Source organism: Lycorma delicatula, chromosome 1 (genome assembly GCF_047948215.1).
Source record: "Lycorma delicatula isolate Av1 chromosome 1, ASM4794821v1, whole genome shotgun sequence".
Lineage (NCBI taxonomy): Eukaryota > Metazoa > Arthropoda > Insecta > Hemiptera > Fulgoridae > Lycorma > Lycorma delicatula.
In genome coordinates this window covers 198,140,588-198,168,366 of record NC_134455.1, presented here as the reverse complement: position 1 = coordinate 198,168,366, position 27,779 = coordinate 198,140,588, and the positions used below count along the sequence as shown (strand labels likewise).

Below are 27,779 nucleotides of genomic sequence, written 5' to 3'. Positions count from 1 at the left end.
TCTTATTGCAATAGTATAGTCGACACTAATAAATGAAAACAGAAGTAGCTTTACTGAAATTCAAATGAAAAATAAATACATATTGAGAATACTTTTATATCAGGTATTACTGATTGTATTTTTGCTTGATTCACAATTCTTTTTTTTACCTAATAACATGTGCATGAACTAATTTCATAGCAATAAAAAAGCTGAACAATTGCTGATGAAAAGTAGATTAAGTTACAAATGATTTCTTAATGCAGTTGGTACGAAGTTACACTACTAATATATATATTATACACTACGGATATATATATATATATATTATATAACTTTACGTTCAATATTCTAGTAAATGTTCGTAATATAAGCACATCTTGTTCAGAAATAATTATTCTTAGACTTTTTTCGTGCCATCTATTAGTCACTTCAATTCGTTTCTAACAGTCCTTTTTTTGTACAAAATCATCGTATGGAACAAGTTTGTTTTTTTGCTTTACCACACTGGTATATGTAACTACGATCTTTGCAGTTTCTGATATTGGAGGTTATGGATTATGTTATCGTTGAAAAGGTTTTGTTATTGCCAACATATTCAGTTTTATGAGTATAAGATATCGCCTAACCTTGATCAATTATTAAAATTTAATTATGTGATTAATTTAAGGTAAGGATTACTGATATCAGTTTCCCTTCAAATGTACTAATTATTTTTGTTACTCTTTATTATACATTCTTGATGTAAAATATATAATTATGTACCGAATGGAATAAAATATTTGTTAAAAGTATTGTTTACTATGAGATTTCTTCACGTTTTCTGCTACCTTAATTATGCTTATTGGCATAAACATAAGATGCCTTATGTTTATTTGTTATTGGCAGAATCTTTGCACATATATATATATATATATAATTTGAATTTACCTTACCTATTATTGGATACCTTAAGAGTTAATTAAATACTGCTTTCAAAATGAATTTGTCAGTAAACCATGAGTGATTAAACTCTAGTATCGTTTTCGAAATACTTTTATGCCTCAGTAAATTTTATATTGCTTTTTAACTACGTCTTTTCCAGTTGGCTGTACTGCAGTTTCAGTTGTTGAACGATTTTTATGTAGTACAATTTTTACATAAAAATGCAATATTTTAATTTACATTTTGTTTCCTATTTAGCACATATAATTCTCTAATATTAGGCGTTATATGTAATGCATTTTTCTCAACAGAAAGAGTACATTTTTTGTTCTTTATGCAGGTGTGGCAGAATTGATTAAACCAGTTAAAAGTTTAAACAAGACCATTTATTGATATTTTTAGTTATTAATAATTACATAATTAGAAAAAAAATTATATTAATGCAATTTATGTGACTTTTGTATTTTAAAAAGGTAATTCTGACAATTAATTAATCAACTTCAATTTTTTTCATACTTAAATTTACTGGTAGTTATGCTTAGGATCAGGAAAACACATCTAAATGTCAGAAAGCAGGTTTGAACAGTGTCCATGCTGCAGTATTAGTACTCTAGTCCATTAGCTATCAGTTTTGTGAGTTACTGAGACCTGTTCAGATGCTAATCCATTCTTTGGAAAGAGAAGAATCTGATTAAAAAAGAATATAGTATATGTTGCATTGTTTTAGCATAATCCAGTCCAAAGATGTTAATGTTTACAAAACCAAAAATTAGCACATGCTGCTAATCAAAAATGGCCCACTCATAAGCAGGCCGAGGTTAAAATAAAAAGGCCTGTTTTTGGACTGCCAATATATTTGCATATAACGTATAAAAAAGGTGCAGGAATGAAAAGTAATATGATTAGATCGCTTCATAATATCAATTGCCTTATTACAGTTTTGTTAACGTTCACTGTTACATTGGAATTGTCTATTATAAATCAATAATTTTGTTTTCACAGTATTCTTTTTTAACATATTCCAATAACAAATAATTTATTCTCCTTCCAGTAACTGCCAGCCTACACCCTAATTATTTTTTAATTATAAGAAATGAAGTTTATAGCAAATGAAAACTTGCTAAGCATGACAGGAATTAAAACCCAGAAGCTTGTGGACAAAAGTAAGAGAGATGTTACTATCAAGTTTCATTAGATGTTTCTACCAAGGAGGCCAGTAATAAGAATAACACAAATAAAACTACACTTTTGAAATGAAATGAGACTGAATCAGATTTAATAAATTTAAAATTTTGTGATAAAATTTTCAGTAGCTCCTGTATTCACAGTCGGTAACTGCTACTGCTGTTCTCACTTTGGCATCAGTTGATGTTTTTTTTATTCAAACAAATTTAGAATGCAGTCTAAAAGTGTGTTGGATTTGAACTGTGTTTTTTGTTTTAAATTTTTTTGTGTATGTGTAGAATATTGAGGTTAGTAGTCAATATTTGCATATGGCTTCACAAATACAAACAAACATTGAAAACTTTGATATTCTTCAGATACACAAAAAGGACCTTATTTTTTAAGTGTTCAAACATATGAAATCAAAAACATACTGCACAATTGCTTATTAAATAAACAGACATGATTTGAATCGAATTCACTTTCTATGTATACATCTGCCTAACTCAAAAACTTACTACTAGCAGTAACATGATCTGATACCAGCTCCTTGAGGACAGCATCACGACTCCCTGAAGATGCTTGTAAAGGTGACTGAAAACATTATGAAGTAAGTTTTATTTTATAATTTTCTTTGGTGTGTCTTTACAAAAGTTTAAATTTTAAATAAATATAATCACCAACTGCCTTGGAACTTACCTTGTTGACCATCAATCTCACTACTTATCCGTTTGTCATCCAGTCTACATGCTGCCAGTTAGTACTAGTTAAGTATGAGATCAGAATGACTGAGGTGTGTATCGTCATTTAGAAATTATTTTTTTAACTTTTACTCTTTTAGAGAGTTTTATAACTTAATTTTTAATTATTCTTATTAATGTGGAAAATATGAAAATAATAAAACAAATATGTGTCAACCCACATTGTCATTTAGAAATTAATTTTTTACTTTTATTCTTTTAGGGAAATTTTTATAACTTAATTTTCAACTATTCCTATATCTACATTTTTAACATACTTCAAAAAAGAGGTTCTCTAGACATCCCACTAATGTATATTTCTTTGTTCGTTGTATATTCAGACTTTTGTTTTTAATTAATTGACTTTAATGATTTTTTTTATTGAGAAAGTACCTCTGGAAGCCTAGTTGTAAGTATTTTCTTAATAAATTAAGCGAAAGATATTTTTTTAAAAGAAAAACCATAAATATACATATGATTGAAGATATTTTTGAATCATCATTGCTTAATAGTGAATTGTTATAATGCAGTGTTAGACCACTTATTTTTATTAATAAATCATTTTTTAATTGTTAATCTTAAATATAACAGTAATCTTTTTCTAGCTGTTTGCAGCTGAGTTTTATGAAACATAAGAAAAGCCTGCTTAGTGACATAGCAATGATAATAAACTCTTTTCTGTAATCACTAGATGCCTTTGATATGAAGATGGATGTAATGAAGATTATCATTGTAATTTTAAGAATGATAAGCACTGATTTAGAGTTCTTGATATGTACTTTGTTTAGTATAATAATAGTTTTTGTATAATGGAAAGGAACACAATCTACATGGAAAACTTGCTCCCAAATATGTATTTTATAATTTCTGTGGATGTGAATGTCATCCTTAAGAAAAATTGGAAAATTTTCTTGAAAAACATTCCTCAGTAGATCATTTTCTATGTAACTGACAATTCAATAATCGTAGGTAGAATTGGATTCTATTAAAAACCAAAAACTTAACCTCATTGATATCATTTTTTTTAAATCTCTCATACCAAAAGCTATTATTTGAGTTTCCTTTTCATTCAAAAACATACCATTTAAAAAAGTCCTTCGAACATAAAAAAATTATATAGATAAACAGTTATATTGATTAATGGTGTACAAAACAGTTTCAAGTGTTGAAGGATTATTTTATTTTATTTGTTATTTTATGAATTATAAAGATTTTTGGGACAGATGTACGTAATAAATTAAAAAATTGTTGTGGAAAATACTGTGGCAACTTCTGACACTATTTTTTTTTTAAATCCCTTTCTGTCATATCTTGTTATCAGGAAATAGTAGTATTCATCTTAGCAGGAAGGTATCCAGTTCAAAATTGACACAACTGTGACTGTCCATTGTACTGATCAAAAAACATGTCATTTTTCATTGTGCGCTCTTTTGAGAAATGTTAATGTCTCCCAACAGTGATTTCTTTAAGAAAGGTTTGATGATTCTCATTTGTATTCTGTTAAGTAACACTAATTAAATCATGTGCATTTACACAAGTTACACTGCTGTTGTTGGAGAGTAGATAAGAATGAAATACGCTGAATGTTATATTCACATATATGAGAACACTGTTCCCAAATAACATATTTTATGTGGCATTCTGTGTATTCTTATAATATTGACATTGTAGACACAGATTTTTATTGAGGTGAGTGGATTAGTAACTAACTCCACATGGGTTAATCCATGCAGTAACTTTATTCTTTATTTTTTACTCTGGTCTCCACCACTGTGCCCCTTTGAAATCACAATATATATATATATAAATTTTCAAAGTAAATATGGTTGTTTGCCGAATAATATGCTATCTTGGTTCAATAACTCGACTAGGTTTAATTATTCTAAATAATTATTATTTGCTGGTTCAATAAAATAAAAGTCTTTATTTCATTTATAATAAAAATTATTTTTATTATACTTCGAATTTGTAATTCTATATATATATATATAGCATTATTGTATCAATTAATTACACATTCATAACAAATACAAGTTGAGTCTTTGGAGGAAAGAACTAGACTTAGTGTTTATGCTCTGTATCCTTATAAAAGTTAAGAATTTTTTTGTTGATAAATTGCACATGAATTTTTACCAATAGACAGTAAGGAAACACAATTTATAATTTTAACCAGGACTCAAATTATCTTTAAAATCCAGTAAGATTATTAACAGTCATGTGTACTTAAATTGTCTTAATTTAATTTGCAAAGAATTCCTTTTTAGTGACAGTAAATTCTGAAATATTTGTAATACTTACACAATGCATCTAAGCTTTCAATATAACCTTGAATTATATAATGACAATTTACACATAAAAAAGTAATGTTTTATTGTTGCAGTATGCAAATAATTTTAATAATAAAAAACCATAAACGAACATAATTGAATAATAAAAACTATAATAAATATAATAATTTGATTTCTTACTTATAGTATAAGCAATAGAGAAAGTTGTTTATGTTTATGTCAAGTTAATAGTTTATTTAGAATATTTTGTTACATATTATTACTAACAGAATAGATGGATTCTGGGATCTTTTATGTGTGTGTATATATATATATATATGAAGACATTGAAATGAAATTAAGATAATAAAGGAGGAGATGACAATTATGAAAACATTATAAAAAAATATTTTTTTTAAGCAAATAATGAAAATGCAAAAAAATTCAAGTTTATTTAATCAGTGCAAATGGGAAACTTTTATATGTATATAAATCGGTTGAAAATCTTGTAGATGATTAGGGGATTTATTACAAATTGCAGTGAAAAAATGTAAAGCTCTGCATTGATAATTGAAAACAATCTTGTTGTTTGAGTTATGCATTTGTTCAAAAACTATAAAATATGTAGAACCAGAAGCTAGCTATAGAATGAAAGGAAGTATTAAGGCTGTGGAAAAAAATAATGAGAATCATTTGCCTAAGAAATGTAAAAGTTTTATTTTTTATTTAGATAATTTGGGGAAAGAAGTAGTGACATCATCTTGTTCAACTATAATAACAATAATAATTTTTGCCCTGAGGTAGATATTCCCCACGTCCGGAACACAACATCTACGTTCCACGTCCAGGGCGGCAACAGCTGTACTCAAGTACATTAGATATAGCTGGCTAACGGGGTTCCGAGTGTTGTTTCTCGGATATGCTTTTTTCGGTCGATTTACATCTATAGGCCGAATTACAGGACTGGACTTTACGGCCACCGGCAGATACGACATTCTTAACGATTACGGAAATGGATTAATACCGCCTTTAGAGCTGGCGATGTGGCGGCCACGGTCAAAGTTATTTGCAGGTGTAACGGAGACCTTTCGTCGTCCACATGCCCCCCGCGATGGCAAGCATGTAGTTAAGGTGCCCATGTTCGGAGCATGGGAGCCCTGAAAGCTTCGGTGTGTAGGGGCCTGGAGTCAGTGCAGAGACTGCGCATCCGCTCTCTGCCAGGACATATGCCGGTTCCACCGGAGTACTGGAACGGACCTCCAGGGTTGGTAGCCCTCGAGTGGGGGTGTACCCCGGCGGCTAGCCTTACTACAGAAGGGATTATTTGTTCATGGAAACTGAACAATTAAACGTGGCAGAGGGTTCACGCAAACACCCTCGTTTAGAACCGGCTGTTTCGCCTGAAGCGAAACGCCGAAAGAGTACAGAGATTAAGAGGATTAAAATTGAGGCTAGGAAAAGCTTGCAGAAAGCTTTTTTTCAAGAGCAGCATCCCAAAACCTAAGTATTTGGTTATTACGAAGGAAGAAGGTAATTTCTCGAAGGTGAGTCTTTTCCTCATCGCTCGAGAAATAAACAAATGTGCTGGAGGCCCTGTTAAAGAAATAAGAAAAACTTTCACGGGACTTCATGTAGAGACTGTTAATGATATACAGTCTCAGAAGATTCTAGGACTGAAGAAAATTGGAGAATTAGCTGTACGTGTTGATCCCCACGGCACGCTCAACACCTCAAGGGGTGTTGTGGTCTGTCGGGATCTTTTAAATTGTTCGGAGCAAGAGATTGTAGAGGAACTGGCAGCACAAGGAGTAATAGAGTGCCGTCGATTGAACATGAGAAGGAACGGTGAGGTCTTACCCTCAGCTTCTCATGTCCTCACTTTCAACCGGCCTACTTTGCCAGAAAAGATAAGAGCGGGGATTCACCGTTTGGATGTGCGGGCATTTGTCCCACAGCCTATGAGGTGCTTCAAGTGCCAACGCTTTGGCCACACCGCTCTTAGATGCGAAAGACCGCAAATATGCGTGTGCGGTGAAGAGGTGCATGAGGGAGAGCCGTGTAAAGAGCCTCCTACATGTATTAATTGCAAAGGAGCGCATTCTTGTAGATCAAGGAATTGTCCTGTCTACAAAGATGAAGTAGCTGTGCAGGAAGTAAAAACCCTGCAAAAGGTCAGCTACTTCGATGCAAAGAAGATAGTTAACGCCCGTAAGCCTAGAGCAACAACAACTTACGCTCAGGCTGCGGCTGCCGCTCCTGTCACTGCTCCAGTTGCTGTCGATGAGGGTCAACTCATAAGTAAACTTGCTCCGACCTTGGCTAATATGATTGAAAGAATTATAGACAATAAAATGAAACCTTTCAATAGTAAAGAGCCAATAAAGCCAAAGATATTAGTACAGCCTCCTGAAGATAAAACACAGAAAGTTGCTCTTACTCTCAAGAAAACGGACGCCAAAGCAGAATGTCAAGTCCGTCTCAGTGAGATTCTTGATGAAAAGAAAAAGGTGACTCCTACAGAGACTGTTATGGAGGCTCCAAAGCCTTCAGCAACTGAGTTGGCCTCTAAACCCCAGAGGCCACAAAAAATCACACAGGGGGGGCGAGTGTCCCCCCTCCCACAGGCGGTGACCGGTGCTATCCCCGTGTCGGGGAGTGGCCAGGTTGCCGCCTCTCAATCGGCGCCTGAAACCGGCGCCGATCCATGTCCGTCGTCGTCGGCGGCTTCGGTGGTCTCCGACACGGAGACCGGAAGCCTTACAGGCGACGACCATCTCCGCGAACATGCCTGATATACTCCTCAACGGCGGTTCTGGTCGCCCCGAGGGTGCTTAAACAAACTATAAATGAGCCTTTGTAGAAGAAAGAAAGAAAGATATGGTATTGATAAGTTTAATTTTAATTTTAATTTCATGGTCTTTTGAGAACCTATCTCAAATTTTAATATTGGGGCCCTTTACACCCTGTAAGTGTTTGTGATTGTCCTTGTCTTTTATGTTTTAATGTTTATTTTGAAGTTTGTGTTTTTAAATAAAATGTAAGGGCCCTTTACACCCTTACATATGACGATCCTGATGGAGATAATAATTTCTTTTAAAGAATGTGACGAGGGCTAATGACCTTAGCAGTCGATGCCTGTAAAAATTCAGTTAAAAAAAAAAAAAAAAAAAAAATGTTAAATTATGTCATCAAATTATTAACCAATGTTTTATAATCAGTTGTTTAAGAGTTTCAAATTATCAAAGTGCTGTTAAGAAAATCTCTTTAAAGAACAAGCAGGTTCCTGAAGGCAGACACACTTCCATCTAGCCAGTATTAAATGAAACAGTCAATTATGAAAGAGGGACTTTCCTAGCAAATCTAATCTTGCTGCCCAGCACACAGTTGCATAATGAGATAAATTTTTAAGTCATTGGAGAGCCATGGAGGTGAGCGGTAAAACATTCGTAAAAGCTTGTATGAAAACTCCTATTGTTAAGTTACAACTATTTATGAGATATAAGTAGGGACTGGAATAGGTAGATAGTTTAGACCACACACTCTGATACTATTTATGGATGATGTAATCTACCAGAATAAGAAAAGAACAAGAAGGCCTCACAAGCCATGGAGCTTCATATCTGTAGCAACTTGAGAACTGTGTAAATGGCAGTCTGTATTTACTTGATAACATTTTTGAAGAACCTCATATTATCACAGCATGAATGATTTGAAAGAGAAAGAGAATGTGTCAGCAAAGTTTGTATAATGAGAATTGTGAAGCGAGACGATAACATCAGAAGTCCACTGGATAGGGAAATTATTTAAAAACTCGGTTTTTCTTTTCTCTAGTGGGGTTGACTGCCACAATCAATTTACTATTAAACCTACAACGTAGTTAGAAACTGTGTCCAATGCTATTTAAGTCTGGTAACTACAGGAAGCAGTTTTTCATATGCAATCTCAACCATATTCATAATTTCCAGTTTGCGGATGTTATGACTTTGGTTATTGCAGGTGTTGCAGAACCATGAAAATGCGAGTTAATGTGCTCTTCCATTACATCCAGAACTAAGTGATGAGAATATATGAGCATCTGGGATTTAGTGCCACCAGTAACAGTAGAGTAACTAACTACAGAATTTAAATGATTCTGATCAGGATAGTAAACTTTTGATTAGACAGAACTTTTGTGATGTCACAAAAACATTGGTGGAGGTTAAATCAAAAATGAGCATTGGCATAGATGGTATTTGCATGGATTCTGACTTTTATTGCAGCAATTATTGAAATAAAATGAAAGGAATGAGATAAGACGGATGACTAGAGAACATTAAAGTGTTATAAGTTGGGTGAAGACTAGTAGTGATCCACATCCTACAACAGGAGTAGTAAAGAAGTAGATTTTTTTAACCATCTTGTGGATTTAATCTGAAAATGGAAGTGAAGGATCGATAACAGATTGCTTTAAAATTTCAAAAACTGGAGAAAATGTCAAAATACTGAAATAGAATAGAATTAAGGAATTTTAAGAATGCTGTGAACTGATGTAGGATTTATTAGTTGCTGCTTATTATAGACAGTACTGTATTCCAGAAAGAATGTAAAATTCTTGTGGGGAAAATATATCAATAAAGGTTCACATTTTTTTACTTCTTAAAATGCAAATTGGGAGCTGACATAAAGAATAGATCAATAAACCTATGAAAATTAGGATATTAGTTAATTAGGAAGCAAATTCACTTATAATTTTTTTATTGGATAAAAAAATGAGCCTTCCTGGTTACTTGATTGTAAGCAGGAAAAACTGGTGGCATTTATTTGAAAATGCTGATTAATGCCTTTTCAACTGAAATAGGTGGTGTTAATTAAATTACAAAACAATTTATGACATTTTTTTTAATTATTGAAAAAATTTGCATACTTCGCTTCTCAAAAAAAAAAAAACCTCATGTTCATGACATTTAATATAGTTTCAATCCTGTTACAGCTATTATCAGATCTTTGTATACACTAGACACTCCATCTTATTAGCCTTACTATTACTCCTCTTCCATCCATTGCCAGATTTAGCTTATCCTTTACTTCCTTTTTCTTCTACCTTGCTTTTATTTCATACGCCTCTATTTCTTACATCAGTCATGGTATATTTCCTCATATCCATTACTATTTTCTTAAGATCTACACACACTCTCCCATTATCATTACATCAGATTTCATCCTTATCTGCCCAAGATCAGTGATTTCAATTGATTTTTTTCCTTTTACTAGGAATTTAATTTCTTCAGCCTGAGACATGCTTCAGCTTTCTTTTTAATATCCTCCAAGCCTTCCTTCTGCATGTGTGGGCAGGAACATATATATATAAATTCTAAATGAAACCATTTGCATTATCTCATTTTGTTTCCATATTATGCACTATTACATTTACCAGTTCACTTTCAAACTGCACAGTCCAAACTACTTCAATAAATGTTTTGTATTAAAATTGTATTGTTTCTTGATATTTGTCTATCTTATGTTATACACCACTGAATCTAGATACTTGTTACTATGACACAATTACTATCAAAATTCCTGCCTTCAAAAAATTGACCAATAATCTTTCTTCCTGAGCAGTTTATATTGTTTTTTTTTCAATCCTACTAGATGATAGCTTGCTTGGTGATTATTCTCCAGATGACTGTAAGGTAGCTTTCTAGTGTAGCCATCCATCCCCTTATCACCACAGTTGCTTCCTTTACAGTTGAAATGGACTTGATTCTTACACTAATGCTAACAGCAAATTTTTTGTTTAAATATATTGGGAAGTAGTCTTCTAGTGAAAGCATTATTTTATTCATAATTTGTAAAGGCAATATGACAAAGAGAGAACCTTACAGTTCTTTTTCACTGCAATTATTACCATCCTTGAATTCTAGGTCTTGCTTAACTATTAAAGGATCTTAGCATCTTCTAAGAATTAATGTGATGCTAAGTGCTAAGATATATTTTCTTATTTCCAGACTGCTTCACCAGATAAAACATTTTTTAAACTAGTTACAATCTGTTTTTGGAAGTAGTTGTATTGGTTAAGTGAAAAATTAATTTTATTCATTACTTTTATGTGCCAGGTTGTGGTGGACTGATAGGCAGAAAACTTGAGAGTTCCTTTTGGGTAATATATAAAATATGTGTTGAACTTTTTTTATAATGTTTGATAAAAAAAATCAATTGATATATCTGACTTTGGAAAAAATACTGTTATCCACCCTCTAATAACAAGTATTGAAATCAATGGGCCTAACCCAATAAAAAAAAAACTCTTGAACCTGATTTTTTTCCAATCTGCCACTGCTGGCTAGTTTCAAATCTTCTGTAATTAATTAACCAATTTTCAATTGTTCGGAGTAATTTTTTCCTTAAGTTATACTATAGATTGAATAATTTTGTAGATTCGTTTACTTGTTCCTATGTCTGATGTTGTGTTTTGTTTATGCTCATTCTAATAATTGCATTTTTCTAAATTAATTATATTTAAATTACTGACACAATATATTTTTAAAAGAATCTGTTAAGTCTTTTCTGTTGCAGGAATACTGATTTGAAACATACGGGTGATATGGCAAAATTATCATAATGTACAGTATGTAAAATGGCCCAGAAAAAGAAGTGTTTTTGCTATGATGATAATGTTTCAGTTAAAAAAAATTTTAAAACTGAACGGCTTATGACAAACAGTTCTATAAATGTACCTTGTGTTTTAGTTGTAAAAATAGAAGATGATCCTAAATTACTTGATTATATAGCAAAGAACATCAGAACTGATTTTGTCTTTAAGAAAACAAAACTTTTTACACAAAACGGACTTAATTCTGGTTCAGGAGAGATAGCATCTAGTATGAATAAAAGGAAATTCAATATGAAAAGAAGTTTTGATGAAGAAAATGGTAGTAACCTATGTTTCCGTGTTATTCAATCGCCCAAAAAAACTGGATTTATTGTTGGTGAGAGTTCAAAAAAAAAAATTACCAAAACAAAACATACTAATCCTCAGACTTCTCCAGCCAGTATACCTTATAAAGTTCAAGTGATGGATTCAATAGATGCTGCTAAAATTTTAGAAGATGTAACTGAAAAAATTATAGAAGATAAAAATAATGACATGCATATAAAAAAAAGTAATCAGTTCAAAAACTGTAATCCAGAAAATGTAAACCCTAATTTAATGGAAAATATTGATGAAAAATCAGTTGATCCAGTCCTCAGTTCTGACAAAAATGATCATCTATATGTTCAATTCGATGAAAATGGACAAGTTAACACCCTTAATACTATGTTATTTCATTACACAAAATTAAATAATACTTCAGAATCAGTGGCAGAAAGATGTAATATAATTTTTGATATTAAGCCTTGTATGGTTGATTTGAGAGGAACTGTTTTTGACAAAAAACTGAAAAATATTCCAGTGTGTTCCAGTGCTAACCATGACCATGAGATCAAAGGTAAACTCAGATTTAAAAAATCTGTTGAAGTGAATCAAGTGCAGAGTCAAGTAACTGCAGATAATTTAAACAATACAGAAAGCAGTAAACTATTAAATATGAATGAATCTTCTACAAAACAGAAAAATATTACAAATTTAACAAAATACATTAATAACAGTGTTGATCTTGAAGAACCATTAAGTTTAATCACAAAATTGACTGGTTGCCACGTAGCTCCTTCTAAAGTTGAGATTTTACCTTTACCATGTTCTTGTATCAATATTCCATCTAACAACCATGAACCAGAAGGGAATATAACTATAAAAAAACTGTTAGAGAGTCACATAGATGAACAAAAACCTACAGTTCTTATTGAAGAAGGAAATAGTAGGGGTAGTGAAAAAGAAGCTACTTTTGTTTATTCTGAAAGCATTGGAAAATGCAGTAGTGCAGGAAAAGCTGCAGTAGATCAAGAAAGTGACAAAAATTCTCGTACACTTTATGAAGTAATGAATGATATGTCTTTGATAATGCCTAGTTGGAATTTACATATTCTACCTGACACAAATACATTTTGTATAGGACAGGTAACTAGAAATAGACTTGGCATTCCTTATTTATCTAAGTGTATTGAATTGGATGATAACTTTAATGCTAAAGTCTATATTTATCAGCAGCGGTGTAAACAATTTGATGGTATGTATAATAGTGAAGAAACTGTTGTGGCTTTGCTTAATGAAATAGATAATTTCCCATGAGGATTTTAAGCTTGTACATTCAAAGTTTCAGTATTCTCTTTTTTTTAATGTAGTGAACATATTTTAGTTGTACAATTTAAAACATCCATTTTTATGTTTACAGTAACTAGATTCTTTCAGTGATTCCCTTGCCTCAATATTACTCAAAATTATGAAACACAATTCATGAGACAATGATGATAATCTTTTTTGCATTCAAAATTTAGCAAGTGTTTTGCTGAAATTTATCAAGTATTTGCAACAGAAATAAGTTAAATTAACTTGGAAATTATTTAAAACAGTTTTATATATATATATATATATATATGTATATATAAACATAACCAAAATTCAGCACAATCCACCAAAGTACAGAATCAATAAGAGCTCTTACCTTATCTTCTTAATTTTCTTTTTCTTTTCTGTATATCAAAAGCGCTTTCGAGGAAATTCCTCATCAGTTGATTAAAATTAAAAATTACACATTAAAGCATTATTAGTATTACACACATGACAAATGCTGTCAAATAATTAATTAAAAAACTTCAAATTTTTTTAACATGTTTGTGGCCAGCCACTAAATACAGCATTGTAATGTATTTAGAAGGCTGAAAATACAAACAGAGCTGTATTTAGTGGTTGGCCACAAACATGTTTAAAAAAATAATAAAACAATTATTTGAGCTCTTTTATTTTATATTTTGATGGATTGTGCTTAATTTTGTTTATGCTTTTGGAATTAATTAGTGCAGAAGACAATATGTACAAAAAAGTTACTAAATATATATATATATATAAACGTATATAATAAAAAGTTGGCCACTTGAAGATCAAAAATCAGATTTAATGTTCTTTCCGAGGTAAAGCATTTACATTAATCTTATGTTTGATTCGTATGCCATTGTATAGTTTGTACCTATTAGAAAGGGCTGCATGTTATAGCATTAATATGTGCTAAACCATCTTTGCTAGGAAAAACATTTTCTATAATATACACCTTCCAATAAAGTGATGGTAAAATGTTCACTAGCAACACATATAGCAAAAATAAAAACCCAGTTTTCATGGTTTTATTTACAAATAGCACATAACATACAAAGCACTATGCTCCATAAGAAACAATATTTCCTTAAATAAACATAAAAATGTGATAGTTGTGCAGCTGCATTATTTCCAGTATTGGCCAAGTTGTAATCACTTAAGCTTAAATAAAAAACATCCTCGAGTGTTGCAAATAATTTCAATAAACAATATACATTTTCTCCAAAAAAAAGGATCAATAACAAGTTTATATGGTCATCACAGAATAATTAGTAAATGTTTTATATCAAAACAAGAAGTCAATGTTTTATGTATGGACTTACCAAGGCATTTGAATAAACCCAACTATGACATTTTAAATTGTAGTGGAAATTTGGTTAATTTTTTTTTTCAATTATATTAAAGAAATTTTAAACAATTTATATTGTTCAGTGGTTTTCTTTTTTTTAATTGGTACTTAATTTTTTTTTTTAGAATCATGAAAAATGTAATTTATAATAAGAAACAAGTGGAACATTTTAGAATCAGTTTGTATAACAAAGCTAAAAGTAATTTTTGATTAAAATTTAATCTTTAGTAATGATTTTAATATTCATACAGTGTAGTCAACCTGATTCTTGATTTTCAAATGTTAAAAACTAAGTTACTATATTTCTTCATCTGGCTAAAGAACATCTCAGTGTTGTTTAAGAGTCCATTTTATATTATTTAAGATATTGAAAATTTCAAAGGAAATTTCTGCTATTTATTCTGTTTCAGGTTTTTGGTTATTACAGTAGAGAGGTTATGTATATGATTATTTATTATATCAGAGACCCTTAATTATATATAAGAATTTTTTTGTCTATTTAGTGTTAACTAGTATGTGACAAATGACAAGGTTCTTTTGTGTGGATCAAGTTTTAGATTCCACTAATCAGAAGTAGAAATTGCTTGTTCCAGGCAAAAATTTAATTTTACACTCTCCTCTCCTTGACATTGTATTAGGAGAAAAAACAAGTAATTATACAGGTATTTTTTCTGGTAAATGGCAATAATGTATGACAAAATGGTGACTGACAAGTGTCCATCAGCATCCTAAATAAGAATTGCTTTACACTGCCCTCTCTTGATATTTGCAATTTTTTTTGTTTCTATACTAACAAATTTTTTTTAATAAACTAGTAAAATTAGGTTTTAACTTAAAAAAAAAGAAAAATAATAATTAGTTTTATTTGTGAGTAGATTATAAAAGTTTTTTTTTCAGTAGATATATTATTATTTATTGTATTACCACAAATGATCATGTGTTTGTATATATTTATTTTATAAGCCAGATCTTACAAGAACTAAAGTTAGATTGCTAAAATGTAATAAATACACTCATGTCTGTTAGCAGAGTACTATCCTGTCTGAATAGTAATCTTCTTGGTTTAATTTGATTCATTAAGAGAAAATTTAGGACATGATTCATTTTTTCCCTTAAGAATTACTGTTGAACTTCTGTTTCAGAATTTGTCAGCTTTTTTGGATAATTACTATTATCACTTACTGTATTTTCTGAAATATTTGTAATTTATATAAACTTTTTTATGTACTTCATTGCATTATAATAAAGTGAGAATTATATATATTAATAAAAGAGCATTTATTTTGTGTTAGTGCCTTAATAAAGATGTCAGGAAATGAGAATGAAATAATAAAAGCTATTTATTCTCAAGAAAAGTAACATACCTCCTTCATACTGTTTTGTTTCTCTTTTAGGTAGATTTCATAAGAAAGCTACCTATTTATTGTAATGGGTACCATGATTCGACTTCTGAAAATGTTGACATATCTTCTCATTTCATTTCTCCCAGACCCTAAAATCACAGTCAGTTCAAAAGTTTACATATACATGTACATATATATATATATTCATTTTTTTGTGAATATAACTGCTGTAATTTTGTGCCAGTCGCTTTCAAATTGATACATAAAATATAACGACCCAAAATCTCAGTCGAGTTTGTTAATGAGCAAAATTGGACAATAGGAGTGGAATGGGGGCTTTTTCAAAAAAACAAAATATTGCTATAGAAGTAAAAATATCAAATTCGTTTAAAGTTCCTACTATTCTTTGAATAAGGGCCTAAAACTTATCTAAGTAAAATTTTTTGATATCACCAACCACTGGCCCAGGGGGTGGAAAAAATGGTTTCAAAGACAAAAAAAATCATACCTCCCTTAATACGCATAGTATCGAATCTGTTTAATGTGGTCGTTAGTCCTCGAAACATTACCTGAAACTTTTGTCTGAAACAATTTTTGATATGACCAACCCTTACAGCAAGGGATGACCAAAATGTCGCTGTAATTGTAAGATGGGACTTGTATGCTAAACATGTGAAACTTTTTTCACATGCAACCATTGTCATAATAAGTAAATTTGAAATTTTTCTTAACTTTGAGGTGGATATCTTTTGTTATCCCCTACTTTTTTTTCCTATATTCCTGGGCCGGACATCCACTTAAGTATACTCGGCCCAGGAACGTGTCCATTTAACTCTAAGGGGGCGTCCCCAGCCCACCGGTTTTACACCCGGCACGGCAGGTTAGCCCCCCCGGTTCCGGATCTTTTTTTAGCGCCTGCCTCAAATCCCCCACGGAAGAGACGAGGTCCGGCTATGCCGTCCCCCCCCCCCCACCGCAGGGAAACGGGTCTCTGTCTTTATGCCCTGCCTCAAACCGACGGTGCCAGCCCCAGAAAGCACCGAAGCACCTCCGGGACCAACACCGCCGGCCGGGACTAGGTCTTAACATTTTCCCATACAGTCTGCCCTGGAGTCCCCACCCCATCACAGGAACCCGCATACCTGAGCATACGGGCCCTCCGGGGCAGGGCTGTCCTCCCTTCCCTACAATTGCGCCCCTATAATCCCTGGCGTCTTGAGTCTTCTTTTATCCTGAGGGTATTTCTTGCAAAATTCGCGAACCAGTCCCAGTTTGCTTCATTGACCGATAACCACCCGACCAGATTTTCAGCTGTTAAGTTGTTTGCTGCCATTTAGTTTCTGTACTGGGCCCATTTGCGACAATCGAAGATGATAGTATGTTCAACATCGTCTACTTCGTTACAGTAGATACATATAGGCGATAACCTTTTGCCAAATCTATGCAAGTAATAGCCAAATGAGCCATGCCCAGACATTAGTTGTGTCATATAATAATCCAGATTGCCGTGTTTTCTTTCCAGCCAGACCTCCAGATCAGGGATCAATCGTCTTGTCCATACCCCGACCAATGAGACAGACCATTCGGTCTGCCAGTTATTCCTAGTCTCTGCTTCCGCTTCAGTTTTTGATATACCCGTTGCTCTCAGCCTTCGATTTCTTATTTGTAGTTCGATTGGTGGTACCCCAGCCAAGACGCACAGCGCATCATAAGATAGGGTGCGGTACCCTGCCACAACCCCCAATAACGCAACCCGGTGTACACTTCTTAATCTCTGTTTATTCCTTTGTATGCTCATTGCTTCGCCCCATACCGGGGCTGCATATAGCGCTGATGTGATCAGTCTCCTGACTGAAGCTCTAGGTATGCTATGGTTGTTGAACATTTCCCTTAACGCCCTTATAGTGGGGGCTACTCGTTTGCTTATCATCTCTATGTGCGCTCCAAATTTAAGACTCTTATCGAGCATTACACCAAGGTATTTGGTGCAACTCACCTCTAAGATATGCTCCCCTCGTATTGCAATGTTGATTCCCCAGACTCTTCTTCTACCGGAGAAAAGAATACATCTCGACTTGGCAGGGGACAATTGTAACTTGTTGCTTTCTAGCCATTCGTCGATTATTCCGAGAGACTGATTAGCTTTGACCTCTAAATTCTCGATCCTCGACCAGAATTGCCACATCATCCGCATAACCTACGATAGTTATCCCTTCCGGGTAAGGCAGTCTAAAGATCTGGTCATAAAATATTTTCCAGAGCAGGGGTCCTAACACTGACCCCTGCGAAACGCCTCCAAATATCTGAAATGTAACAGTTCCTTCAATCGTTCTGATTTCCGTATCTCTTTCATGTAAGTAGTGATTAATTTGGTAGATTAAATACATACTGATGTTCATTCTTTTTAACGCATTTAAAATCGCAGGCCAAGGGACTGAGCCGAGGCATTTTTTTTATATCTAATAGTATCATTAAAGGTAGTCGTCTTCTTGTCCGCCAGGTGCCCTCCCGAACTCCTGCCGCCTAATTTGTCACCCTATTAATTGCGTTTATCGTTGAGTATGCTTTACGAAAACCGTATTGATCTACATGTAGACTCTTCTTCTGTTCTAATTCTTCTTGCAGTCTACACGCAATTAACCTCTCCACCACTTTTCCCATGTTATTGATCAACCTGATAGGGCGGTATTCACCTTGTCCCGTAGTAGCACCCGGTTTGGGCAAGAAGACTGTTCTGGCTGCTTTCCAACAGTTAAAGAAGACGCAATTCTGCAGTCCATAGCTAGCGACATCGACTAATTTCCACGGAATCACTTCAGCGAGACCCTTGATGATTGCCGCCGGGATCCCATCCGGCCCCGGGCTTTTCTTATTATTTAGTTTTTTAACCGCATTAATCACTTCTTGCTGTGTAAATCTACCTCGAACACATGTGATTTCTTCACGATTTTCCGTTTCTTCCCTTGGGAACAGTATGCTCAGCCGCAGAGTCCTTGTTTAACATAGGCATGTGTCTGCCAAGGCGTTTTGTCACTATCTGGAATGCGCGACCCCAGGAGTCGGCATCCAGTTTGCGACATAGTTCCAGCCATTTCCTTTTTTTAGTCTGTTTTATTAGAAAGTTCAGTTTTTTCCTTGCCGCCCTGTATTCCTCGATGGCCGAATTACTCTCTTCCATCGTACCCGCATTCTCTGCGTTTTTCTTCTACATCTCTGCATGAGGTTCCTCTGGTCCTCGATTTCGCGAGTCCACCAGTATACTGGGTGGTACTTGTCTGTTCTTTGTGGAACTCTGGCGATTTCTTCGACTATTATCTCCTGAAACATGTCTGGATTAATCTGCGCCTGTTCTGCAATTCTACGTGCAGATCTCCTAACCACCAGTTGAATCTGCCTATTTGTTAGTCTGGGGGTGATGTTCTGCCGTGTCGTCCCTGTGTGATGATCACTGATTACAACTGAGACCGCCAGGTGGTCACTGCCGGTCTCTTCGCTCAGTACGGTAAATGCAGTCAGATCTGGGTCCATTCTTCGATCTATTATAGCCAAATCTAAGATCGATTCATGCCCTCTAGCTTTGAATGTGGGCATACCATCATTAATGCATACTGAGCCGGTGATTGCTAGAAATTCTTCAAAAATCCCTCCCCTGGCGTTGGAGGAGGTTGCTCCTGCCGCTGTTTTTCTACAATTGAAATACCCGAGAATAAGTACTCTTTTGTGAACTGCATGACTATGCGTTGAAGCTGGAATATCTTGTCTTGGAACGATCCCAATGGAATGTTTGGGCTTATATAAACGCCAGTTATAACTATTTCGTTTAGTTCAACTGCTACCAAACCCTCCGCTCTACGGTAAAGGACATATTCCCTATTCCCTGCTACCCTTCTAATGGCCACATCTCCATTCGTATCAGAGACCCATTGTGGTCTGGCTGCTGAATAAACGTGCGGCTCAGTGGCCACTATGAAGTCATAATTGCCTCTAGTGGAAATTTCTTCTAGTACGTCATTCGATAAGATACTCCTGTGGTTGTTTATTAGTAACGTTCTAATCATGTGACTTAATACAAACAGCACTGCCCGTTCTGTGAGCCAGACTTCTGCAGTCGAGGCACTTTGAGGCCTTGCGACAATCCCTTATTATGTGACCTGGTTCACCGCAATTATAACATAAGTTTGTTCTATCGGGTGCTTTACAGAGATTGCTACCATGGCCCGTTCTCCAGCATCTATACCATCTTTCATTTTCTGTCCGGATGTATGTCCTGTTGACCCTTAGTCTCGAGGCCACCAATTTGGTTGCGCCTCTATAGGTAGTGATTACTGTCGCGTTCCTGGTGTCGCTGTATGCGCCTCGGAGCGAAGTCACCTGAAAGCTTTCGTCTGCTTCCAGTACTCTCTCAACTGCCTACTTCAATTCTTGCTCGGTTGTATCGCATACTAGATCTTTGATATGGACCATCCTACGATCTCCTCTGGTTCTGACATCCACTTGCAGGTCCGATACACGGTCTCTCAGCATGAAGTAAATTCCCCCGCCTTCTGGGTGCCCTTAATCCTGACTTCTAGTTCTTGATTCCTCCCCTTGGAGGTGAAGTACTTCACCGGCCTCGTCCACACTGACCTTGTCTTTCACGGCCTTTAATAAATCAGCATATGATTTACCGGGCGCTTTAACTACAACTGTTTTGCTATAGGTCACCGGCCGGCTGCCCCTCCTCGCCGACGCCGATCTAGATCTAGCGCGAGCCTGGTCTCCCAAATTGGGCAAGACCATTCTAGGTAGTGTTTTGCCTTTGCGCATCAGGTAAATTATGACTTTCTTGATTATCGTACCCGCTGTCCCCGGGGGAATGGCGAACACTGAGGATTCAGACTTACCCACAACCCTCCTCAGCGCTTTGATTACATGGGATCCTTTCTCCATTTTCTGAATTATACAGTACTGTATATTTAGTTCCTCTTGTTGTTATTTTATTGTCTTCCATGATAGTAGAGTCTTGCAGCACCAATGCACCAGGACTTGCTCCAAAGTATTGACTGTTTGGCCTTTGGTTAACCAGGTCAACAAAGTGACAGCTGTCGTCACCCATCTTAAGAGCATTAACCTGGGTCAATCTATTCATGACCCAGGTGGACCATCTTGTCGGTAGCCTGTCCAGTAATTGCTCATCCGTCAAGTATACATCTAATATGTCGGACATCTAGTCTCTGTATTGCCTATTAGTCTGTGTCCCCTGTTCAGTTGTTTCCCACATCTGTTCATTAATCCGTTGCAGTTCCTTGTATATTTCTGTTAATTCTCGCTCATGGGCTTTGATCGCAGTGATACTTGACTTTCCCAAATTCTGGCGTAGCTGGATTAGGGCGTGCCTCAGCTTATAAGTCACCTCCTTCAGTGTAAGAGAGGCCTCTTTCTCTTCTGACGAGCCAGCCCTCACTCGTTTCGCCCCTCTTCCAGTTTTCCTTCTCCTGTACACTAACAGACCCGATAGTACTAGTTTCCATCCCTTCAGTCTCTGTTACTGGATGTTCCTTTCTTGAAATGGTTGATTTCGATGATCCGGCCCCTTGCGAGGTCGTATCTTCTGAAGGCATGGACCCACGTCGACGCATATGGTGGCACTGGCCTCAGGGGATCGTTCCGTATCCAACAACACCCCACACGGGCAGGAGCCCCCAAAAATTTTTTTGGGGGTTGGGGGTAAATAAAATGTATGTATCCAAAAAAGTGATCAAAAATATTTTTGGGGGGTCAGGGGTTAGGGAAAGTTAGGATTCGGATAGATCTGGAAGAAGTTTGGAGATAGTGTGAAAAATACAGAAGTTATGGTAGGAAAAGGATTGCCCGTATAATTCGCCTTTAGGACTTAGAAAATTTCTGTCCTACGAATAATATATGAAAAAAGTTTAAGTCCTTGTTTACAACACAATGTAATGATGTCACTGACAAGCCTTGGCTTGTCGATCAACTTTATCGAAAATTTTATCCCCTACTTAGCACCGGTAAAATCTACCTCTGCCTTCCGGCATGCCAAAAGGGATTTTTTTTTTCATTCAGACATGTTGTATGGAAAAATACCAGTTGGGTGAGAGCAATTGTATCTATTAGATGACTGATAATGGACTTATAATTGAATTAAAAATCAAAATGCACAATATATGTTTGATATAGATTAGTTGTGTTGAGAGTGCATGTATGAAGTATAGATATATATATATATATGAAACAACTGTACAAGTATACAGAGAATACAAAAAAGTACTTTCTAGAATAGTAAAATCAGTAGTTTTGATTAATTTTAACATGTGAATGAAGAATTAACTTTCTTGTAGTATATTAAAAGAAAATTAATGTTTAATATATTGCTGAAAAAGTTTGCAAGAACTAACACATTCAAAAATGCAATAATATAATCACAAATATCTTTGTTACCTATATTGACAATTTTTAGATTTATTAATAGATAACTTTTTATCTTTTTGTGCAGATTATGGTCTTGCAAACCATAGCTGTCAAATTCCAATGTCATTTGTCAATGAAAACATGCAACAAGACAATGATTACTTTTAACCTTTTAAAGGGTGATCAATAAATTAAGACAGCAATTTCCCAGTTTTTAGAAGATTTTTTTTAAAATAATGCCGATAAAAGGAAGATTTCCTTTTAAATTTTTGGTGAGCATAGTCAATCATCCAATTTATCTAAATTATTTTCTGATGAAGAAACTTAACAGTTATGGTACCAGAAGAGCTGCTTACAATTAGTTAAATTCATGTCTTGCCAATTGTAGACAGTTAAAATTTTATCTTTTAATAAGAATACACAAGTAAAATATAGTCTTTAATTCAAGATGCAAAACACAAAGTTTCACAAGGAAGGGTCCTTGGTCCCTTGCTTTTCTTACTGTTCATTAATGATCTGCCTCAAAATCTTAAACCATTCATTGTTATCCTCTTCACAGCTGACACAATTGTACAACGGTGGTTAGTAAAATTCCCAGCCTGTTACAGATATGGCTAGTAGGTACAAATGGTGATTTGTAGTTATGCAATATTCGTTAGAAAGCATACTAAACAGTTTACAACATGTCTTCTCAGTTATTAAAAAAAATAAAAATTAATAAAAATGTAATAAATAAATTAAGATTTCAATGGAAAGTTCCACTTTGACCAACCCTAAATCCATTTTGACTAGTTTCGGCATGACTTGTACGTATATATATCTCGCATAATTGAAAAACGATTGACTGTAGGATGTTGGAATTTTGGATTTCTGACTATTGCAACATCTAGTTTGTGCACCTCCCCTTTTGATTAAAAGAAAAAATAGAATTAAAAGTGTCTAAATAGCCCAAAATCCAAAAAATATGCATTTTAGACTTTTACTTAACTGCAGTAATAAGCCCTTATTAAGGCTTTTCAACAATATATCATAAGTGGTACTTATTTTCATTAGTTTCAGTTATAGTCAGATAAAATTTTAATTAATGAAATATTTGGATCTTACAAGGGAAAGGCACATCGGTTCAAATCTGACTTCATCTCCTTTCTTTTTTTTAATTTAAATATATTGATTTATTAATAATTATTAACCCATGATTACTAAAAAAAAATTTACGATAAATAATAATACAATAACAATAAAAAAAAATCATATTTATTAGTGAAATAAAATTTTACGGGCTTTTAAAAATGTGTATATGTAATTTAATAAGCAGTATTACGTATGTGTATATGTAATAGATTTGGTGAAACATATGATTATTTAATATTAATTGAAAATTATAATTTAGAACCAATTATTTTTGGATTTTCTAGTTTATTTAATTTAATTTTTCTATTATTTCTGTTTAATTTTATCTACATTAAAGTTAACTACACAGTGACTGAAAAACAAACCCTCATAACAACAACATATACACTGAGGCATACATGCCTGATCTTTAATTTGCAAAAAAATGTTTATCTTGTAATTCATTACTGCCTCCTCTGATATTGTTGGATAATATTCTCCATAGATCAGAATTGATCATAGTTTTGTTTATTTGTTTTTTGTTGTCAATCATTTAATCGTTCTTTGGTTTGATATAATTTTTCTGATTTTTTAATTTGTGTACACGTTCTCTAGTTTTCAAATTTTCTCTCTCTTTATACTCATCATCTTTTAATCTTTTTATTCTTTCCTTCATCTTAACGTTTTCTTCCATTTTATCAGCTTCTCTTAATATTTTTATTCTTTCTATGGTTTTAACATTTTCTTTCTCTTTATATTTATCATCTCTTAATTTTTTTATTCTTCCCTTGTTCTTAACATTTTCTTCCTCTTCATATTCATCTTCTCATCTTTTTTTTGAAATATATTTCTTCATGTTATCTTTCTTTTTCCTGTATGATTGTTTCTTTTTCATTTTTGATTATTCACCAAATAATTCAATAATAAAAACTGAATATTTTACACCACAAGGTCAAAATTAACATTTGTAACCAGTATACAGTTCACTAAATGGAATAGTTTAATTATTATTAACTTTTATTTATACGACACACCAGAAATCTGAAACTTTTGTTAACCAGCAACTCACGAAGATACAAATAATACTGATTTAGAAACGAATTAAGGAACTTTTACTCTATCCTAATATTTAATGGAAGATTGTTGAATTAATAATTGTATAAATATTTGATGTTAATAAAAAAACTAATATTTCAGCAATTGTGTAATTGTCCACTTTATTAAAGAATTGGAGAATCATATCTCACTTTCAAATGAAATAAGTTTAAATGAAGTGCAGCAAAAAATGTGTATATGTAATTTAATATACTGTAACTTAAATACTGTGTCAAGATTAATGTTAATCTTGACACAGTTAATAAAGAAATTTATAATGTATAAATGTAATGGAATAGAGATATGAAATCTTCATGTTTAAAGATCTTCCAGAAGGTCCATGTTCTAGATTTATTATTAAATTATTTGTGAACTTCAAGATGACATCAGGACCCCAAGTGTATATATAGCTGCGATGGTGCCAGTAACAACTCTCACTCTTTCTCTTGACTTTCACATACTACCTTAGTCAGTCACACAGCTGTGGTCACCAGGGTCACGAGGCAAAGAAAATGTCTGAGGCCATCCAAGGATTATCTACCTGCACAAATCCATAATCATTCCTCTAACCTGGATTTATCAGGATGACAACTCCAACCCGACATGACTTTGGCTGATACAGAATGTTTTCAACACTAATATTATCACAACCCTTGGAGCAAGGCTATCTGCTCAACCACCACTGGCTAGCCACCTCTTATTCTTTTATCAAGCTATCTATTTTAAATTTTAAACCTGTTTTTTTTTTTTTTTTAAATAATAACGATCTTGATTTAATTTATTTTCTTTTCAAAAATTTAGCTTATTTATTTTCATTGATTCAATAAAATTGCAGTATTAAGAATTTGATATCATCAGCATAACAATTTCTTTTTTAATTAAAAAATTTTACCTCAAATCCCATCAATAATATTAATGTCATTTTTTATCAAAACAATTGTAACTTAAATTTAATTACAATTATAATTCATGTGATTACAATACATACATACTTATTTATTTAAATATATATGTCATCATAAAAGAATGGTCAGTAACTTAGATCACAGCATTAGAGACTTTTGAGAAATTATGTTTGCAGCATTGAAAGCTTCCATCCAAAAAGTTTGTGTAAGTCATTTTAATCACTGGAACAATTTTTATACTGTTGCTAAGATGTTTTCTGTTTATGAAAGTATGCTGTGTTTTGTTACATGTTAAACTGAAGTCAATAATTTTAGTTGAACGTGAATTTCAACTTCCATATGAAAAAGAATTTTCACATGAAAACAATATAAACAATGCTGGTTGAATGAAATTCGAAGAAACTGTATGTATTCTCAAACAGAAATTTTCTTGAAAGCCAATAGTATCAATCCATCACTCACTGAAGCCTCAAAGTCATAAAATCCAAAAACAACTGTTCCTAATGTGTTAGTAAAGGTTACACTTGTATGCCCAAAAAATTCAGCAACTACTAGAAATTAAACCATCTGATACAGAACAACATTTGCAATTTAGTTGAAATTTTAGACAGAATTAATGAAAATGAATCAACTTTAAATAGTATTTTTATAGACAAGAAACTACTTTTCATCTTAATACATTAAGTTAATGCATACAATTCATGAGTATGATAATCTGTAAACCAACATTTAATCTAATGAAAAATCATGTAATTAAATTTTTTTGTTTGCTGAGAAGACTATTAATGGGAATATTTATCATATGTAAAATTACTATTGCTTTCCTTAACCAGATGAACTTGAAATGTATAACCAATTTACTTGGATAGCGCACCCTCACACTTAAATAGCACAACCCCACACTTCAATACATTTGTTTCAAGCACACTACAATAAGGCCTATCTGCATAAGTCTTCTCAGCATATCCTATCAAGTCCTTACAATTATACATTAAATATTTTAAAACAAAATTGTTTATAATTTATTTAAAAGAAAAACAAAAGAATCAATGACCACAACGAAGGGGGTTACTTAACTAAAAATGCAGAGAGGATAAATCATCCTGTTAAGTGGCTTAATAGGATACGCTGAAAAGCCTTACACACTGGCCTCCAAAAAGCCCAGACAGACCTAACCCATGTGATTTTTTTCTTCTGGGGATACATTAAAAACATTGTAACTCAAAGTTGCATAATCTGAATCACTTACAGGAAACAATTAAGGAAGCAGTTATAATCAGAGCTACGTCATGCATGGACAGAAATTGTATACTAATTGGGCATTTACTGAACAAAGGGTGTGCGTATTGGTGATAATGCTATGAACTGTACCAACACTGCTTGTAATTTTTCATCTATAATCTGGACTGTAATCAATTGGTCTTCTTGGATGAGAGAATATGTACGGGTTTCAAGCACTGTAATTGGAATTTCTACTGGATGTCCAGAATAGTAGTCATCGTCACTGAAAATTAAGATTTTTAAAAATTTCTACAGTTATACAACTTTTTCAATATTAATTAGTCATACAAAAATAAATACTAGGCAGTTTTTCACCTTTGGAAAGCAAAAAACAGATTTAAACACCAACACAGTATTGTGCATTGTGGTCAGCTACTGTTATTTCACAGCCAACTTTGAATTAATAATTTTTCAAATAATTTATTATAGTTGTCATTAATAAAAAAAATATTATCCAAGTAATTTTTATTTATTTTAATTTTACAAATGATGTGCACTTTCCAATTTTTTCACTTTTTTTTAACAGCAATCTTTAACAGTAAAATTTGTTTTTACAAATTTTTCACATCACCAAAAAAGATTTGTTTTTTGTTTTCACTAAATTTATGTACTTTTCTCACAAATGCAGCAATGTACTATTTCTAAATAAAATTTGAATTTTTTCTAACTTTTTCCCCTTTCAGTCTGAACTCCGGAAAGCATAGAGTGAGAAAGGTAGGTCTTGCTAATCTAAAATGATCCGCTAGGCAACAGGCTGTAGCGCTGCATATGTTATGTCATTCGTTTCATCGCATTTTACTAGGTGATCTTAAATTTCACCAATACAAAATAATGATCATCCAGCAGCTAACTGTTAGTGATTTTGTGCAATGCAAAGAATTTTGTGGCATAATGATCACCATTCTTACGGAAGATGCAAACAACCCCCTAATAATAATGAGTAATGAAACCCCTTTCCTTTCTGGATGGCTACGTTAATGTACAGAAC

General features: G+C 33.3%; 1 protein-coding gene across 1 annotated transcript; it reads left to right on the top strand.

Moving 5' to 3' along the window:
* The first annotated feature begins 203 nt into the window (after nt 1-203).
* On the top strand, nt 204-15,908 carry LOC142327178 (uncharacterized). Its single transcript, XM_075370065.1, has 2 exons — nt 204-649; nt 11,627-15,908. Exon 2 carries the CDS (start codon nt 11,688-11,690, stop codon nt 13,278-13,280), a length of 1,593 nt encoding a protein of 530 aa, XP_075226180.1. The 5' UTR covers nt 204-649; nt 11,627-11,687; the 3' UTR covers nt 13,281-15,908.
* Nucleotides 15,909-27,779: the final 11,871 nt, after the last annotated feature.